At 45.2% G+C, this 20,043-nt stretch overlaps 1 protein-coding gene across 1 annotated transcript in view; it reads right to left on the bottom strand.

Moving 5' to 3' along the window:
• Sel1l3 (SEL1L family member 3) overlaps window positions 1–20,043 on the bottom strand; it is a 110,942-nt gene that overhangs the window by 35,074 nt on the left and 55,825 nt on the right. Inside the window, exons 10-13 of the mRNA XM_090343745.1 lie at window positions 16,545–16,756; window positions 13,465–13,644; window positions 5,165–5,284; window positions 3,612–3,752 (exon numbers count right to left, since the gene is read on the bottom strand). Of these exons, the coding sequence (XP_090199871.1) occupies window positions 3,612–3,752; window positions 5,165–5,284; window positions 13,465–13,644; window positions 16,545–16,756 (653 nt within the window). The remainder of the gene's footprint in view (window positions 1–3,611; window positions 3,753–5,164; window positions 5,285–13,464; window positions 13,645–16,544; window positions 16,757–20,043) is intronic.

Here is a 20,043-nt window from a genome sequence, read left to right as displayed (position 1 = left end):
GTGAAAATATTCCCTCAGAGGCCAATAAATTACCTCCCTCACCTTACCCAGAGATAACTGGGTACTCCAGAAAAACAGGAAGCACTGAGGTATGGAAAATGAGACCCTGAAGAAAACAACGTCACCTGCAGAGTCATTGACTTATTCCCTCTCCCTCTGGTCTTGGAGCTCTTGGTAGGCAGATCTAAGGCTTGATTTTATTATCTTTATTCATTTTTTTGTCAGTTGTGGGACTTGAACTCTGGGCCTGGGCATTGTCCCTAAGCTCTTCAGCTCAAGGCTACCACCCTACCCCTTGAGTCACATGACCACTTCCAGTTTTCTGGTGATTAAATGGAGATGACAGTCTCATGGACTTTAGTGCCTGGGCTGGCTTTGAACAGTGATCCTCAGATCTCAGCCTCCCGAATAGCTTGGATTACAGGTGTGAGCCACCGTGCCAGCTTTATTATATTTATTTGTCTATTTTTTTGCCAGTCCCAGGGCTTGAACTCAGGGTCTTAACACTATTCTTGGGCTTTCTCAAGGCTAGAGCTCTACCACTTGAGCCACAGCACCATTTCCGGCTTTTTCTTTGTATGTGGTACTGAGGAATCAAACCTGGGTCTTCATGCATGCTAGGCAAGCACTCTACCACTAGGCCAAACTCTATTTTTCCTGTCTATTTTTTCTTTTTTGTCAGTCACGAGGCCTAAACTGTGGGCCTGAGCACTGTCCTTGAGCTCTTCAGCTCAAGGCTACGGCTCTACCACATTGAGCCACTTCCTCACCTATTTGTTTTTGTGCCAGTACTGGGGCTTGAACGGAACTGTCCCTTAGCTTTTTCACTCTAGGCTGGAACTCTACCACTTGAGCCATGATCCACTTCTGCCTTTTTGGTAGTTCAATGAAGATAAGACTCTCGCTGACTTTCCTGCCTGGCCTGGCTTTGAACTGAACGTTTTAGATCCTAGCTTTCTGAGTAGTTTGGATTATAGGCATGAGCCACCGCACCAGTCCAAGGTTGGTTTCTGCCTTTATCTTTACACTTTGCACAGTGAATGAGGTCTTGTTCGATGCCATCTCTGTCTGCTGTTTTCTCCTCCAGCATATGATTCCCCCAAGGCCAGCGACATGACTCATCCGTGCGTGTGTTCCTCCATCTAGCACATGGTCAGGCATTTTGTCAGCCCGGAATGGATGTTTACTGAATAAATACACGAATGCATTGGCATATGGCAAAAGAAAAAAAAACCCAGAGTCTCTATGCTGATTTGATGCTTTGGAAGACAAGGTCTAGGCTGTCAATTTGGGAACCATAACAACCAATAGGTTGTCAGGCTTTGATGGGGTATGCAGGGTATACATGACATGAGTCGTGCTTGTGGGCTAGTGAGTGGCTATAGCTGTGGTTCTCAAGACAGGCCTGCCTGCCTGAATACATAGCCTTGCTGTTCAGCGACATACACTTCTGGGGCAGCTGTACTCTTGGGCATGGATATAAGGCTAAAGGGTTTCTCCCTCAAAGCTAAAGCTTTTCATTTTACAAGATTGGTGAAGATACTGGGTATGGCAGCTCACACCTATAATCCTAACCACTCAAGAGGCTGAGATCTGAGGAGTTCAAACCCAGCCCCAGTCTGTAAGACTCTTTCTTTTCTTTTGATGCCAATCCTGGGGCTTGAACTCAGGGCCTGTGTGCTGTTCCTGAGCCTCTGTGTGCTCAAGGTTAGAACTCTATCACTTGAACCATGGTGCCATTTCTGCTTTTTTTTTCTGTGTATGTGGTACTGAAGAATTAAACCCAGGGCTTCGTGCATGCTAAGCAAGCACTCTACCATGAAGCTACATTTCCAGCCCAAATCTCTTAATTAACCACCAGGAAACTGGAAGTGGCACTGTGGCTCAGGGTGATACAGTGTTAGCTTTGAGCAAAAGACTCAGCAGCAGTGCCCAGGCCCTGAGTTCAAGCTCCATGACTGACCAAAAACAAAACAAAACAAAGCAGAAAAACAAAGATTGGTGAAGACAAAGAATACAGATGGTATATCCTTGCCTGGGTCCCTGTCCCAAGAGATGAGTTAGGCAACTTAGAGTAAGTGACAAGACTTTCTGTGCCTCTGTTTCTTCTTCCTCCTCCTCCTCCTCTTCCTCCTTCTCCTTCGCCAGTCCTGGGGCTTGAACTTAGGGCCTATCCACTGCCCTTGGGCTTTCTCAAGGCTAGAACTCTACCACTTGAAGCATAGCACCGCTTCTGGCTTTTTTTTTTTTTTTTTTTTTTTTGCCAGTCCTGGGCTTGGGCTCAGGGCCTGAACACTGTCCTTAGACTTTCTCAAGGCTAGAGCTCTACCATTTGAGCCTCAGCACCACTTCCAGCTTTTTGCTATGTATGTGGGGTACCGAGGAATTGAACCCGGGTCTTTGTGCATGCTAGGCAAGCACTCTACCACTAGGCCAAACTCCCGGCCCTTTCTGGCTTTTTTCTATGTATGTAGTACCAAGGAATTGAACCCAGGTCTTTGTGCATGCTAATCAAGCACTCTACCACTAGACCAAACTCCTGGGCCCTCTGTTTCTATCTATAAGATGATCTGATTGGGCTTTTGAGGTTCAAGGCATTCATCCACACAAAGCAAGGAGCAAGGGCTTCTCAGCTGCTATGACGACTATCCTTTTGTGTAAGGCAAACACATTTTACAATCCTCACTAGACACAGGTTGTATTCTCCCATCCAATGCAGTATTATGAGTGTCATCCCCTGAGATCACTGTCTCCGAGAGCATCCATGGTTCCGTACAGAGATGTTTTCATCCCTGTCCCCTGTCCTGGGCTCGTGACAGCTCCTCCTTCTTACTGTCCCCCTGGCTCAAAACCAAGATGGTTTCCACTCACAGATTGTTGGGATCTGGCCTAAATATCCCCTGTCCTGCAGTGAGCATTCGGTGACAAGCCGCTGGCCACTGAAGCCCAGTATGAGTAGCAGCTGTGTGTGACTCCATGAAACATGGGTGTTGGTTTCCAAATGCCACAGTGCTTGGAAAAATACAAAGAATCTAGTTGTCACACAGAAGATTAATGGGAAAAAGTGCAAATGGGGACTTGGTGCAAGTGGCAGAGTGCCTTCTCAGCATGTGTGAGGTCCTGAGTTCAAGCCCTTACTACCTCAAGAATGAAAAAAAAATGTAACCAAAAAAAAAATGCTTGTTTTGTTCAAACTTGAGCTTTTGTGCATGCTAGGTTTTCTACCACTTGAGGCAGCCCTTGCTCTGGTTAATTTTGAGATGGAGGGAGAGGAGGAAGGTAAAGGGCAGAGCTAGCCCAGTCTGTAATTTCCTATTTATGCTTCCTGCCTATCTGGATGACACATGCACCACAATGCCTAGTCTTTTCTGTTGAGACGGAGGCATCAACAACCTTGTTTCCTGCTCGTAGCTGGGATATGAGCCATTGGACTAGCCAGAGTAGTGCTTCAGGCTGTCTTCCTCTAGCATCCTTCCCTATCATAACTGACAAAGGCATATGCTAAATGTCTCCCGTGACAGACTCCCTGCTCACCCGCACACCCACAGAAACAACTCCAGAAGTCTATTATCCAAATGACACAATTTCAGCCCAAATTAAATCATTCTTACCTTGAATAATACAATGGCATAGTCGTATATTAGTGCGGGATCCTCCGTCTCCAGAGCCCCCTTGGCGTACCACTCGATGGCCGCTTCTGGGTTCTTGGCCACACCTTGCTGTCCCCAGAATAGCATCTGGGCTAATCGTTGCTTAAAGACAATAGCAATTTAGAGCAGTGACTCTTCCCGTATAATTGTATTCAACAGAAGACTTTAAAAAGTGGGAGGACAAACCTGGTGTATCGTTTTACACTGAGAAGCAAGAATGAGACGTTTTTGTCTTCCAAAGCCTGAAGGTAGATTTGTGTGAATATAATCCTCTGCCCTTTCTTGAATCTCTCATCAGTCCATCCAAGCACAAGATATGTCCTAGCTACCAAACCAATCCTTTTGTCCTGACACACCACAAGTGATTTTCCTAAGTCGTTCCCTAGCTGTGTAATTTTGTCTCCGTGCCAATATATTTCCTCCTCTTCTCAGATGCTTTTTGTTTGCTTTCTGAGGCATACACTCAAATTTCTATCAGGCCAGGCACTGGTGGCTCATGCCTGTAATCCTAGCTACTCAGGAAGCTGAGATTGGAGGATCACAGTTCAAAGTCAGCCTGGATAGGAAAGGCAATGAGACTTTTTTTTTTGTCAGTCATGGGGTTTCAAATCTGGGCCTGGGCACTGTTGCTGAGCTTTTCAGCTCAAGGCTAGTATTCTACCATTTGAGCCACAGCACCACTTCCAGTTTTCTGGGAGTTAATTGGAGTTAAAGAGTCTCACAGACATTAGTGCCTGGGCTGGCTTTGAATGGCAATCCTCATCCTCCTGAGTAGCTAAGATTACAGGTAGGAGCCACTGGCACCTGGCTAAGGCTATAAGACTCTTATCTCTAATAAACTACCAAAGAAGTTAAAAGCAGAGCTGTGGCTCAAGTTGTAGAGAACTAGCCTTAAACACAAAAGCTCAGGGACAAAGCCCAGGCCCCAAGTTCAAACCCTAGGACCAGCATATACATACAAAGAAAGAGAGAGAGAGAGAGAGAGAGAGAGAGAGAGAGAGAGAGAGAGAGAGAGAGAGAGAGAGAGAGAGAGAGAGAGAGGAGGGGGGGAGGGAGGGAGGGAGGGAGGGAGGGAGGGAGGGAGGGAGGAAGGAGAGAAAGAAAGAAAGAAAGAAAGATCTAGCAGGAGTCTTGGGGCAGCTCACTAACCTTATTGTGCCGCCCTCTGGGTGGGCGTGAGGCTAGGCTCTGACCACATGGAAGTCAATGATGGTCCTGTCACTTGCTTTGGCCAGTGAAATGCTGGTTCAATAGTGACTCACATCACTGAGCCAGCCTGAGATGTGCAGGGGTCATGGCTCTGTCATGACTTTGGAAGAGGGTGTTAGAGAAGCCTTGTCAGCCTGGGTTTTGGGGGGCTGTGGGAGCAGAGCTCCTGTCCCCCCCACTGCTTTCATAGGATGAAGGAAGAAATTCATAGGAATAGTTGGAAGGCATTGACATTTGGGAGGTTTTGTCACTTAGCTTGGTCTGCCATAGCTGACAGAGACTACAGCATAGTGGGCTTCTGGTACCTGAGCTGCTGCATTGCCCCGGATGGCTTCATGCTTCAACCACATAAAGACGTCGCCATCTTCTCTGGTTTGTACCTTGAGTACTTCATCGTCTTTTAATCTGATGGTTTCAACATAGGCCTACAAGAGAAGGAAGGAAAAATAAGGGAAGAAGAGGTAGAAGAAAGGGAGAGTGAGAGAGAAAAAAGGAGGGAGAAATAAAGGAGGGAAGGAAGAAGGGAGGAAAGAAGGAAAGGAAGAAGAAAGAAAAAGGAAGGAAGGAAAAAGGAAGAGAGGAGAAATAAATACGGATGGAGAGAGGGAGAAAAAAGAATGAGGGAGGAGGAAAGAAGAAAGAATGAAAGAAGGAGGTAGGTAGTAAGAGAGAGGAAGGAAAGAAGAAAAGGAGGAAAGAATTCAAATGCTTGTGGGAATGCAAAGAACATGACTTGTTTTCAAACCAGTAATTGTAAAGCAAAAGCCACATGAATAATTGAAATATGAAGCATTCCTACAATGCCACAAGATCAAATTCTTTTAAAACGAATGTCTCACATCTCATATGTGCATTTGTTCTTATCAAAGTGCTTGCTTTGGAAGGAAGCATTTCCTCCCCCCATTTCTGCTTCTATTATTGAAGCTTATTCGGAAGTTCACCTTCTGCTACTCACCTCAGTGCAACTCCACCTACCCTTTACTCTCTCTCGCTCATACATCAAAAAGATAAATCAATATTTTCTGAGTATGCCTTTAATTTTTCATCTCCAAATACTCCTATCCATTTTATTTTGCAAGCCCAGCTTCAGACACCGTGTGTGTGTGTGTGTGTGTGTGTGTGTGTGTGTGTGTGTGTGTGTCTGTGTCTGTGTCTGTGTGTGTGTTACATTATCTTTCAGTAGTTGTACTAAAAGCTTACTATCGAACAAATCAGTTTATAAATACAATGCATTTCAATCAACTTATGGTCATTTCTAGCAAATTTTAAATCCATCTTGCAAAAAAGAGAGCATATTAGCTCTGAGAATTTAAAATTAAAAAAAAATTCTAGAGATGACTCCAAAGGGAACGTTCACAAAGCGACTTGAATTTGTGCCCATTTTGATGTATCCACTGTGGCTGTTTATTAGAAACAAGGTCCCTTTGTTTCACGGTCTCTCCTTAGGCGTGGTGAAATCTATGGAACCTTCCACAAGGGGACTCTGGTAGGTGTTTTTTTTTGTCCCCGCACAGGCCACAGGCAAGTGTGAAAAAACTGCATGGGGTAGTGTGCAAAAGCAGCTTCAGAACAAGGAGCCAGGCTGGAGTTCCCTTTGGCCACCAAGGAGTGAGAGTCTCAACTGTAGCCTGGACCTGCCCTTCAGACCGTCTCTCAGCTGCCTCTGCTTTGGGTCCCTTTGAGGGACACGAGAGGCCAGCTGGGATGATGTCTCACTTCAGGAAGCCACCCAGGTAAGAGCAGCAACAATTAGCACTGTCTTATTGAGACCTACTACGTACTGGGCATGTAACAAGAGCTTCTTGATTTAGTCCTTGCAGAAAGCTGTGACCTAGGTATTACTTCCCCAGTGTCTAGGTGAAAACAACAAACAAACAAACAAAATGGGGCAGGGGTCTGAGAAAATGCAGGAAGGCATTTGGCTGGACTCCAGTGACAGAGCTCTGGGGTATGTGTGTGGGGGGAAGAGGGGAGGGTTGGAGTGCGCCTGCATGATGGCGCCCCCTAGCGAGGCAGGAGCCATATTGCTTATTCTTTGCCGAGTGGATGGCCTATGTCTGGTGTGTGCTGTGGGTTTGGTCTCTCGCTTCAGGAGACACTTTGTCTCCTGTGAGGAGCCTGGGGATGAGGAATTCTCAGTGGGAGGTTTTATGTTTGGGTATCAGGCTTTCTGGTTTCTCTTTTCTGTTTGTTTTCCACCTTCTTGTATGGGTCTTGAATGAGCTACAGGGCCTGTGAGGATGGTCAGAATGGTGTCTTGGCAGAGTTCATGTGTTCTGGGTAATCTGTGCATAACTGAAGATGAACCACAATTGGTTGTGTGTACCTTTGGCCCCTTTCCACTTTCCTGAGTGGTGCATTGAGTTCTCCCAACAATATCTATAACAATAAAAACAACAATATCTATAACAACAATATCTATAAAATGCCAGGCTCTGGCTCACATCTGTAATCCTGGCTATCTATATGCTCAGCCTGAAACATGAATCTGAGGGACTCATCTCCAATTAATCACAAAAAAAGTTGAAAGTAGAGCTGTGGCTCAAGTAGTACAGCACCATCCTTGAGCAAAAAAGCAAAGAGACAGTGCCTAGGCCCTGAGTTCAGGTCCCAGTATTGACTTACATACATGTGTAGGTACACACACACACACACACACACACACACACACACACACACACACACACACCAAAAACAGAAAGGAGAGGCGATGTGAGGCTGACAATTTGGGGAGACGGTGGAGAGGCAAGACATAAGGAAAGCCCATGCTATGTGCTGGACTCAGATGAGCACATGGCATTGGGACCAGCTGTCAGTGCTATGACAACCCTGTGACCCCATGTTGCCTACTTCATAAGGAAGAGATGGGGGCAGGGGATGGGGAAGCCAATGTAATAAGGCTAGGAAGGAACCATGCCAAGTTAGTCTGGCATCCCTTACTGCCTGCCTCTTCCCACAGGGGCTACCTCAACATACTTCTAGGCTAACAAAGGCACATGGCAGAGCCACATGCCTGGGCCCACAGAGAAAGAGGGTGACTGTCAGCTGCAAGGCCATCTGGAGACAGAATGACTTGAAAGGAAGAACAGCCAGTTGTTCTTTCATCCAAATAGCAATGTGGTGGCCAGGAAAGAAGCTGGACAGAAGGAGGGAAAAAAAGAGAGGGGGGTAGGGCAGGGCATGCAGAGCTGGGGAGCCAGCAGGCACCCAGAGTCCCAAAAGGCCAGGTTTGGGATCGTCCATGTTTTCTAGAGTCAAAGTCTGCAGAATGAGTAGCTGTGATTTTCCAGTCTTGCAGCGTGGGGTTAAGATGTGCTGCTGGCTCCCTGGGGGCCTAGTGACTGGAAAGCAAGCAAATGGTCCTCAGACCCCCCCCACACACACACCAAGCGCCAAGGAGGCACCACACTGGCCAGGAGATGCTGATGCGGTGGCCCTGCTTGATTGCCTCTGTCCAGGCTGAAGGCGCCAAAGACAGGGTTCCTGTCAGCCCAGGTGGCTGCTCTGCTGTCTCACTGATTTCAGGAAAGGCTGGGGGGAGGGAAAGAAGAAAAGTGGAAAGAGAGGGGGGTGAGAAAGGGCACAGAGAAGGGAAAAGGCAGGGAGGGAGAAAAACCAGAAAGGGAGTGAAAGAAGAGGAGGACGAGGAGGGGGAGGAGGAGAAAGGGTGGGGAAGAGAAAGGAAAAATGAAGGAAGAACAAAAGGAATGAGGAAAGAAAGAAAGGAGGGAAGGAGAGGGAGAGAGAAAAAAGGAGGAAGGAAGGAAAGAAGGAAGGAAGGAAAGGAGACGAAGGGAGGGACCAGGAGAAGGAAGAAAAGGTGGGGGAAAGGAAGGGAAATGAAGGAAGAAAGAACAATGGGATGAGGGAGACAGAGAGGGAAGCAGGGAGGGAGACAGACAGACAGAGAAGAGAGTAGAGGGAGAGAGGACAGAAAGACCAAGACCAAAGAGATCAATCAGGTAAATTCCCCTGGACCTTGGGTCAAAGAGCTCTCAGCAGCTCCCTCTTTCCAGAAACTTCTGCAGCTCTGCAGTTTTGTGCATTATAGTGGCTCAGCCAGTATCCTGGAAACCCAGGAACTGCAGGCAAGAAGAATGGGCAATTTCCTAGCCTCAATTTGTACCATCCACCTGCACAAATGTCCTTCAGAGTGCCCCTGCCAACTGCCAGGAAGAGCTGCCTCTCGCAGTGCTCAGGGCTCTTCATCAGGAGGGGACACGTGCTTTGCTGACAGTTGACATGCCAGGAATTTTAAAGGATAGGTGTCCGTCCTAAGAGGCACCCTCAAAGACACGGGTTAAAGCTGGGTGCTGTGGAGAGGGAGGAGGGCTAGCCTCAATGGTGACACAGGACACCAGTCACCTCGTGCTCATCACCAAATCAACGCTGCACCCACAGCCCACCCATGCCCATCCTGGCAACCAGCAAGCACCATCCATGTCCCGTGCTAGGAGCTCAGCCTCAGCCATGGGCATACCCCAGCACAGGGAGAGAGTAGAAATGGAGTCCAGTGAGGCTCTGGGGAGCTGTTACAATAGCCCAGACGAGAGACGAACAAAAGAAGCTTAAGGACAGTACCCAGGCCCCGAGTTCAAGCCCCAGGACTGGCAGAAAACAACAACAACAACAACACACACACACACACACGGATAGTAGTGGTGGGAGTGAACAGCAGTGACATGTAGAGCAGTAGGGTTCATGGAGGGATAGTATGATGGGGAGATCAAGGATGACGCCCCACTTTTAGTGCCAACAATGGTAGAGGTGTGATGATGACACACAAGGAACTACGAGAAAGATCTCAGTCAGACATCAAGGTGGACTGCCATCAATGTGCAGAGAGTGTCTGAAACTCCCAGGAGATGCCAAGCGCAGAAATCTGGGGCTGGGCCTTGAAGGAGAAGAACTTGGAGGAGTGAACGAGATAAATGGTTTGCCATTTAAATCACACAAAGAAACAGAAACATTAGCCACCCCCCCACTTTCTGATTCATGTGTAAGCCCAGCCTTATAAGAGGGATGCAGCAAGAGCTCTGATGCAGAAGAAAGGAGGGCAAGGGTAGGCTCCACAGAAGAGAAGACGCAACATGACTCAAGAAAGGAGCTATTGACAGATCCTTGGTATGTTAATTAGAGGTCTGGCTTTCGAGAGCTCCTCTTGGTGGCATTATGTTCGTGAATTAATAGATATCTCAACAAAAGGACATTTAAATCAATGCATGACACCTGCTTAAATTCTCAAAAGCTATTAATTACACATTCTTAAGAAAATGAGCTATGACACAGCCCATCTAAGTGTATAATTCCTATCTGTGATTCTTCATCCTAGGACTTCTCAGCTGCAAGACGGATGTGTCCTGTTCATCTCCCCACCCCCTTCTGACCAATTAAACATTTCCTTTCATAATCATAACATTTCATATGCCAAATCTTCAAAAGAAAAGGAGCTTGTTAGCAACATATCATTTCCTGCTGTTAATTCATGCTGAATTAGAAATCTTAAAAGTACAATCTATATATATAGGACATTATTAACACATTCAGGGTTAGTGGAAAGACAAAGGCAATATTACTTTGTGGCTTCATTTTGTAAAATTGTTTTTATAGGAGATACATACACACACATACACATACACACACATATCAATACTGGGGCTGGACTTGCTAGGCTAGTTCTCTTCCAATTAATCTATGTCCCCAGTATACAAAATAATTCTGATTTTTTGTTTTCTTTTAATTATTGATTAAAATCCAGGCTCTGGTGGCTGAGACCTGTAATCCTAGCTATTCAGGAGGCTGAGAGCTGAAGATCACAGTAGGAAGCCAGCCACAGCAGGAAAGTGCATGAGATTTCTAACTCTACGCCAAAAACCAGAGGTGTTGCTGTAGCTCAAGTAGTAGACTAGCCAGAGCAAAAAAGCTCAGGGAGGCGGGGAGTTTTGCCTTGTGGTAGAGTGCTTGCCTAGCACACACGAAGACCCAGATTTAATTCCTTGGTGCTGCATACATAGAAAACGCCAGAAGTGCTACTGTGGCTTAAGTGGTTCTAGCCTTGAGAAAGCCTAAGGAGAGTGTTCATGCCCTGAGTTCAAACCCCGGGACTGCCCAAAAAAAAGAAAATAGCTCAGGGACAGTACTCAGGCATATCCATAAAAATATTAAGAAATTAATTCCAGGGCTGGAAGCATGGCCTAGTGGTACAATGCTTGCCTAGCATATATGAAGATCTGGGTTTGATTTCTTGGTACCACATACATAGAGAAAGCTGGAAATGGTGCTGTGACTCAAGTGGTGGAGCTCTAGCCTTGAGAAAGTCCAAGGACAGTGCTCATACCCTGAATTCAAGCCCCAGGACTAGCAAAAAAAAAAAAAAAAAAGAAAAGGAAAGAAAAGAAATTAATTCCTAGTAAGTTAAGGTCACATCATTCAATGTATTTTTAATTAATTAATTAATTGTTGGTCATGGTGCTTGAACTGTGGGCCTTCGCATTGTCCCTGAACTCTTCAGCTCAAGACTACTGCTCTACCACTTGAGTCACAGCCCCACTTCCGGTTTCCTGGTTAATTGGAGATAAGAATCTCACAGACTTTACTGCCCAGGATGGCATTAAACTGGGATCCTCAGATCTCATCCTCCTGAATAGCTAAGATTACAGGCATGAGCCACGGGTGCCAGGCTTCAGTGTATTTTTTTTTTTTTTTGCGTGTGTATATCCACAGTGGGGATTGGACTCAGGAACTAGCTTTTTCCCCTTAGCTTTTTCACTTAACATTAACCCTTGAGCTACACACTTATGCTTCTGGCTTGCTGTGTGTGTGTGTGTGTGTGTGTGTGTGTGTGTGTGTGTGTGTGTGTGTGTGTGTGTGTGTGTGTGTGTGTATCTACTGGAGATAAGTCTCTCACTGGCTTTCCTGTAGAGCTGGCTTTGAATTGTGATCCTGAGTTCAGTCTCCTGAATAGCTAGGATTACAAGCATGAACCACTGGCACCTGAATAATTGTGTGTGTGTGTGTGTGTGTGTGTGTGTGTGTGTGTGTGTGTGTATGAATCTAGAGTCTCCTTTTTCTGAGTGTGTGTTCTATCACTTGACCAACATCACTAGCCTAAACTGAGGTCCAATTTTGTCTATCATTCTATACACTGAAAGAACACTCATTCTAGATAATATACTAGAGAAATTATAGAATCCTAGTATAGGGACTATCTATCTCCAGATAGCAAAGCATTCATTTTCTGCACTGTAGGTTTCTGGCATCATCCAACAGCACAGCTAGAGACCAGTGATCTGGCTCCCAGCTAGTCACTAAGCCTGAGATTCAATAACCCGGGCCTAGCCAGGCCTCCCTCTGGGCCTACGCAGTAAGCAGGCCAAAGTCCAGCTTGCAGCCCAGATCACAGCCAAATCCTGACACAGAGTTGCACACCACCCATGCCTGCACAAACCCAGACCTCTTGAATCTTTCTATATACCTATGGCAGAGCTGTACAGCTACCACTGTTGAAGAGGGCAAAAAAAGCTTTTCTCCACACAGACAAAGCTTAAAATAGTTATGAGCTGGTCCTTTATAGAAAAAATAAAGCCAGTTCCTAGAATAGACCATTGCCATTTCTCAACTTGACCACACATGTGTACTAGCTACGAAGTCAATGACCTCACTGCTTGGACACCATCAAGAAGCAGAATACATTCTCTTCCTACTCATACATCTTTTTTTCTTCTCTTTCCTTTCCTTTTTTTTTAACCACTTCTGGGGCTTGAACTCAGGGCCTAGACACTGACCTTGTGCATTCTCAATTCTAGAGCTCTCCCATTAGAGCCACAGCTCCATGTCTGGCACCAAGGAATGGACTCCAGGGTTTCATGCATGCTAGGCGGGTACTCTACCACGACACCATACTCCATATTTCCTTAAGAGTCTTTTAATCTCTGTCCTCCCAGGAAGTCTAGAAACAAGTCACCAATGAGTCTAATCTAACACATTATGGGCTTTTTGTTTTTGAAGATCTAAGCCATTAATTTCTTTGCCAATAAGATTTCTTTGTCAATAAGATCCAAGAGCCTATAAAATGAGGAGTTAGAGTTAGTGCTCAGATCCAGTTCTTGGTTCTTGCAAAGGTTAAAAAGCATTAAGCATTACATGTGAGGGAACAGGGCCAGAAGGATCATGGGAAGGCGGCAGACATTTCTCAAATGCTAGTTCCTGGCACCTTGGGTGGGTATGGTGCTGGCTATGTGCATCATAAAGCCTACTTGCTCGGCACATGGTAATGGGAGCCCCGGGAGATTATTTCCTCCACACAATTCAGCTCCAATCCTTCTTAGCATCTCCAGATGTGCCATCTCCCACAGTGCCTTGGGACAAAGGCCAGATGCTTAGATGTTTCTGGTCCCTACTTTTTGCAAAAATCAAAATGTGTCCAGAGCCAAATCACCCCTTCATGTGCCAGGAAATAGGACTTGGAGAGAGGAAGGAAGCTGGTCTCTCTATTCAATTATGCATTTTCTCTGAAAGCCAATGAATAAGCCAGCCACCACTGCAGACCCAATAAAACTGCACTGGTAAACAGACCCATAACCATCTCTGACCCTCTCTGTCCTACCTGGTCTCCCTGTAGTGTGTGTTGGTCAAGCGGGGTCTTCGTGGCGATGTTGCTGTAGTAGGCATATGAGAGTTCCCAATCTAGAGGGTAATTGTCAACCCCCTGGTAGTGTTTATAGCCAAGATTCATTGAAGAGAGTCTCTCACTACCCTGGCCGCCAACCAAACTATACAACATTCCCTGTAAGGAAGAAATGAACATGTTTCACAAGATTGTTGATTCCAGAGAGTCATAAAACACTAACACTGAAAGTCCATGCCATCCTAGATTAGCTTCCCTTCACAAATAAATCATCTTTTTAAAAAAACGTTTTTGGCCAGACGCAATGGCTCATGCCTGTAATCCTAGCTACTCAGGAGCCTGAGATCTGAAGATCAAGGTTCAAAGCCAGCCCGGGAACAAAAAGACCTGAGACTCTTATCTCCAATTAACCTCCAGAAAATGGGAAGTGGGGCTTGGCTCAAGAGTAGGGTGGTAGCCTTGAGCTGAAGAGCTAAGGGACAGTGCCCAGGCTGAGTTCAAGCCCCATGACCCCCCCCCACACACAAAAAACCCCCACTTTTTTGTGATCATAAAGGAGTTAGTTATATAAGGAAAAAAGTACATTTCTTTTTGGACAGTTTCATCCCTGCTCTCCTGCCTCGCTCTTCCAGTTTTCCTCTCCCATCTCCACCCACAAGTTGTATAGTTTATTTTCCACCAAGTGTCTAGTGAATACCAGAGTTATGTTTCTTCACTCTTCGTTCTTTCCATTTCTGTGCCTCCCCTTATACTTCCAAAGACATATAAACGAACAAACAAGACAAAAACAAAAACAAAACCCACTTATTTCCACTTTCTGCAGTTCATTTAAATCTCTCTCTCTCTCTCTCTCTCTCTCTCTCTCTCTCTCTCTCTCTCTCTCTCTCTTTCTCTCTCCCTCTCTCTCTCTCTCTCTCTCTCTCTCTCTCTCTCTCTCTCTCTCTCTCTCTCTGTGTGTGTGTGTGTGTGTGTGTCAGTTGTGGGGCTTGAACTCAGGACCTTGCAAGGCTAGTGCTCTAGATCATTTTGAGCCATAGCTCCACTTCCACTTTTTTGGCAGTTAACTAGAGCTAAGAGTCTCATGGACTTTCCTGCCGGGGTTGGCTTTGAACCCTGATCCTCAGATGTCAGTCTCCTAAGTAGTCAGGATTACAAGTATAAGCCACCAATGCCAAGCAAATAAATTAATTTTGAATAAAGTTGACCTAGCTCTTTAATGGATCCCTAATTCCCAGATAGTTGGCTTTTCTAGTGCTTAGTGCTTAGAATCCTCTTTTGGTCATTTTTTTTGGGGGGGGGGGTGAAAACACAGTTCTTCCCTGACTTCTCACAACACTGTTGTATGTACATTCTATCTGTGCTTAGCTATCCTGGCTACAAACTCTGATCCAAACGACACGTGCTCCAACCTCACATTATCAGAATACTAGTGGTAGACAGGTCCCAACAGACCCATTGTTCCCACAATCGCATTTCGTCATTGAGGAAACAGAGGCCTGAACATGCAAAGTCATTTGCTCATGGTCAATTGACAGGGCTAAATTTTCTACCCCATTCCATTTATGGGGCTGCCTCAGGGTCTCAGAAAAACATCCCATCAATCAGGAGCATCTATAAATCAGAAAAACAACAATGGACCAGCCCTGGGGAAGTTTAAACAATATGAGTTTCACCTGAACAGAGGCAAAACCTGCATGTGTGCAGATCTGAAAACAAGGTGAACTTTCAAAAGAAGGTCAACTGAAGGTCGTTATGTCATCTTGGCTAAGCCATTGGGCACCTAGCTTGGGCTTCTATTTCTTCATTTATCAGAGAGAGTATTTCCAGATAAGATTAGCATTGGAAGGGTTGAAAGTAGTGGTGCATACTTGTAAAACCCAGCTATTCAGAAAGCGAAAATTAGGGGGCCAGTCTATGGGAAAAAGTTAGGGACAACCAATCTCAGTTATAAACCAGAGTTGGAAGTTCAAATCTGACATGTGTATGACGGAGGCATACACAGGGGGATTGAGGTCTAGGCTAACCTGAGGTAAAAATGTTAGACCCCTATTTGAAAATTATCTAAAGCACTAACTGGGAGTATGGCTCAAGCAGCAGAGGACCTGCCTGGAGAGCATGTGGCCTTGAATTCAAGCTCTAGTACTTAAAAAAAAAATAGAATTTGATCCGAGCAGAACACTTGGTAGTGTGGTCTGAGCACAACCAATTGCCTGAGATCCTGAATAGATTCAAAGGCCTGGGAAGGAGGACTTTGTCCCTTTTTGTGTTCTGTCTACCGGTTTGCCCTATGTGATACTGGACTTTTCCTGCTGTGGACCAGAACTCCACACCATCTTCTCTCCTGGTTCTTGGGCTTAGGCTAGAAACATGCCAGCGGACTTCCCAGCTTCCTCTGAGGGATGGTAGGTCATGGGACTTCTCAACTCCACGAGTATGCGAACTGATTCTTCCTCATCCATCTCTTCCTATCTACATAATCTACTTCATTCTATTCCTCCGAGAGCCCTGACTAATGCACTTATGAAGATGGGTTTCTAAATGTTAGACAAGTTGCATCATCAATTTCCATTTCAAAGGCTCCCCTTCCATGTCCCCTCTACCTCCCAACCCCCCACCCCTGACCAAAAAAAATGAAATGGAGCAGAATGCCATTTACTCTGATGCTAGATGGCTGGGTGTCACCATACTCTAGAGATTCAAATGGCCTCTCTTAGCTAAAAGCAATATGGGATGGATAATAAGTTCATGGTCAGTTGAGCTGCACGCATCAGAAACCCCTTATTTTGAAGGACTAGGATTCTGGCCAGCCCGGCTCAAATGGTCCCTTAGATGGTACAGCCACCATACCCTCAAGGCCCAGAGTGAAAATGGATGATGTGCCCTTTCTGCTTATTGGAAACTAGCTATCCCATATATTTCCACAGCCCAAGGACATTGTGGGGGGTGTAAAGACTTTTAAAGGACCCCAAGGAGCTGCCACATGAGGAAATCTAGCAGGGGCATTTCCTGGCAAGCATAACCCAGTGACAGATGCTCCTGGAACCCATGAAATACTCTACCTGCAGCGGGTCTCGAGGTACATTTAATCCTGTTTCATAGAAGACGGCGAGATAGTAGGATGCTTTATGGTAGCCACAGCAGCTGGAATCCATCAGGAAGGGGATGACCGAGCTAATTTGGTGAAGCCCATCCAGTCTGGAGAGTCTCTTTACAGCCTGCTCAAATATCTTCCCACCGATTTCTAATACCGATTCATTTTGGCTCTTCAGCACTGTAAATAACACAATTCGCAGTGCACAAAATTAATTACCACAGGACTGACATGGCTTGAGAAAGAAGAGGGGAAAGCCAATTAAATCACCTGAGTTATTGATACAGTTGGTTCTGTTATACCTTGAAATATACCACCTTCTGGGGACATAAATTAAACCCTTTGGGGATACCGTGGTGTCATTCTGTTTAACAGCTTTTTCTTTGGCACTAAATGACAGCCTAGTACCCTGGGAAAAAGGATGTGCCTTACATAGCTGAGAAAATGCCTCAAGAGAGGAATTCACTCAGTGTAATTCACCACCCAATCAAGACCACTGAAACTTCCAAGAGACTTTTTTCTCCCTTTGAAGAGTCTCTGAAAAAGAATGTGCTTTATCCAAGAAATAGTTCCCAGAGGCTGCTCAAAAATTGAGGGCCAAAAAAAAAATCTAATTTCAAGAAGCTCCTTCAGCATCTTTTGCTTTCAGGGTTTTTTGTTGTTGTTTGTTTGTTTGTTTGGTGGGTCTCTGCATTCAATAAAAAGATGGGTGAACTTTCCTGGAGGCCTTACCACAAGATGTCTAATATCTGGGGAAGTATCCTTCCCAAATTCTGTCATTTGATCTGTAAGATCTGATGAGGTTGGTGCTATTTTTAGCCCCTTGTTTTTCACGAGAAGGAGACTAAGATCTGAAGAAGCAACTTCGTAACTTGGATAAAGTTACAAAGGCTGGCAAAGGATAGGGAGGCCAACCCTTGAATCCAGCTTTGTCCCTATCACCCATATAAGAGTTTACATGCAATCTGTAGCAGCAGCCCTGGTGACAGCCAGACACTGCTCTCCACCTGCACCTACATGATTCCTTTTGCATAATCCTGCCAAGGGTCTATAAACTAACCCATATCTAAGCAAACAAGAAGTTTAATAGCCCTGTGATGTCACTGGGGGAGTCAGCTAAAATCTATCTTCGTTACTCATCTAGTTTATTAGTTCAGTTCCATCAATTATTATTGTTATTATCATTATTATGTTTCATTTTTGTGCTAGAAGTAGGCTTGAACTCAGGGCCTGGAGCTGTCCCTTAGCTTTTTTTTTTTTTTTTGCCAGTCCTGGGCTTGAGCTCAGGGCCTGAGCACTGTCCTTGGACTTTCTCAAGGCTAGAGCTCTACCACTTGAGCCTCAGCGCCACTTCCAGCTTTTTTTTCTATGTATGTGGTACCAAGGAATGAACCCAGGTCTTCATGCATGCTAGGCAAGCACTCCACCAACTAGGCCAAACTCCCAACCCCTGACCCTTAGCTTTTTGTTCAACGCTGATGCTCTTCCACTTGAGCCATGCTTCCACTTCTTGCTTTTTGGTGGTTAACTGGAGACAAGAGTCTCTCAGATTTGTCTGCCCAGGTTGGTTTTGAATCTTGAGCCTCATATCTCAGCAGGTGTGAGCCACGAGAATTTTTTTTTTGCAGGTGGCATGCTACAAAAGGCCAGATAGGATCCAACATATGTTATTTATATGTAACTTACATCCTAAGCTACATGTAAATACTGTCGGCTTGAATGTGAAATATCAACACACACTAAAATTTCACCTGCCTAAAATCTGTTGTGTATGACATTTTTTACTTTTCTATCTGCTATAAAAGTGTTATTAAAAAAAATTTAGGAGGCAACAAGAGACTCACTCTTTGGGCAAGAAAAGAGGAGAGGATTTGCCCACTATGGGCAAGTTTGGGGTTCCTTCAGTTAAGGTCAATACCCTTGTAGCGGTCCATGCTGACATCAGAGGTCAAGATCAGAAAGCTCCAGGGATGAAAGAACGAAAGCTGGCACCATGTTCACGAGCAGGTGCACGCTCCTGTAGGCACAGAGGTGGACTGGGCTGTCCCTGGGAGGGGGGCACTGTGCCTGCACCATCAAGACCCCAGACTATGGGGCCAAACCCAAATTCATTTTACTGAACAGTGGTCCCCTCTTCTGTATTTCTTTCATAGCTGTTTGTTGCCAGAAATGTAAACAAAGAAATAATCACTGGCACCCAGTGGTTACATAACCATAACCCTGGATACTCAGGAGGCTGAGATATAAGGATTATGGTTTGAAGGCAGTCCAGACAGACAAATCTGAGATTCTTATCTCCAAATAACCAGCAAAATGCCAGATGTAGAACATAGTTCAAGCAGTAAAGTCTTGAGTAAAAAAGCTAAACAAGAGCATAGGCCTTGAGTTCAAGCCCCAGTACCAACACACACACACACACACACACACACACACACACACACACACACACACACGCACACACACACACACGCACGCACTAGAAATTGATATGAAGCAACAATAAACACAAAACCCAGGTTTTTTTCCTTTGCATATACAACAATTCACATACAAATCTATTTACACATGACATATTCATTTTCTTTCAGAAAGGCTGGCTTTAAACCACAATCCTTAGATCTCAGCTTCCTGAATAGCTAGACTTACAGAATACACCACCAGCATCTGGCTCTCAATTTTATTTTCTAAATTAATGTTATAGTATGAGTAACTGTCAGAAGAAGCTCATTCTTTTCCTTTTGTTTGCAGTGCTGGGAACTGAACCTAGGACTTTGCATGTGCAAGGCTCGCACTCTTCCATGGAGCCTCAGCCTCAGCCCCTGGAAGTTCATTCTCTTCAATGTTTCAATAAATACCATCATTCCTTGGTGCCTGGGATTTGGAAGTGGTTTTGAGATCATCTATAGTAGGTACAGCAAACTCCTCCTGTGCCCAAGTCCCATAGAAAAACCACATAATACTTGCATATAATGCTCACATTCCTGTGTGCTTTAAGTCATCTCTAGATCACTTATATCTAATACAATGGAAATGCTATGGAAATTGGTGCCATGATGTACCATTTAAGAATGATAGTAGAAAAAAATGTCTAGACATGTTCATTATAGATGTAATTTTCCTGTGGTTTTTCTTTTCTCTCTCTCTCCCAGTACTGGGGATTGAACCAAAGGGCTCACGCATACTAGGCAAAGCGATCCACCGAGGAACTATATCCCGGCTCGCTTTTCCAAATATTTCTGCTCTGATTGATGAAAGCTAGAGATGTGGAGCCCATGGGTATAGAGGATTGACCATGATGCCCTTTAGAATGCCTCATGCCCCTAACTCAGTTTTGATCTAGACTCTTGAGTTGCTTCCAGCAATGTTTCTATAACCATCAACATGGAAGTGGACCACCTAGAATGATTTTCCCGAACTCACTCACCCCTTGGGACAGAGCTAAATAATCACATCCTTTCCCATCTGAG

Source organism: Megascapheus bottae, chromosome 13 (assembly GCF_031878675.1).
Source record: "Megascapheus bottae isolate mThoBot1 chromosome 13, mThoBot2.hap1, whole genome shotgun sequence".
NCBI lineage: Eukaryota > Metazoa > Chordata > Mammalia > Rodentia > Geomyidae > Megascapheus > Megascapheus bottae.
This window is presented reverse-complemented; position numbering and strand designations above follow the sequence as displayed.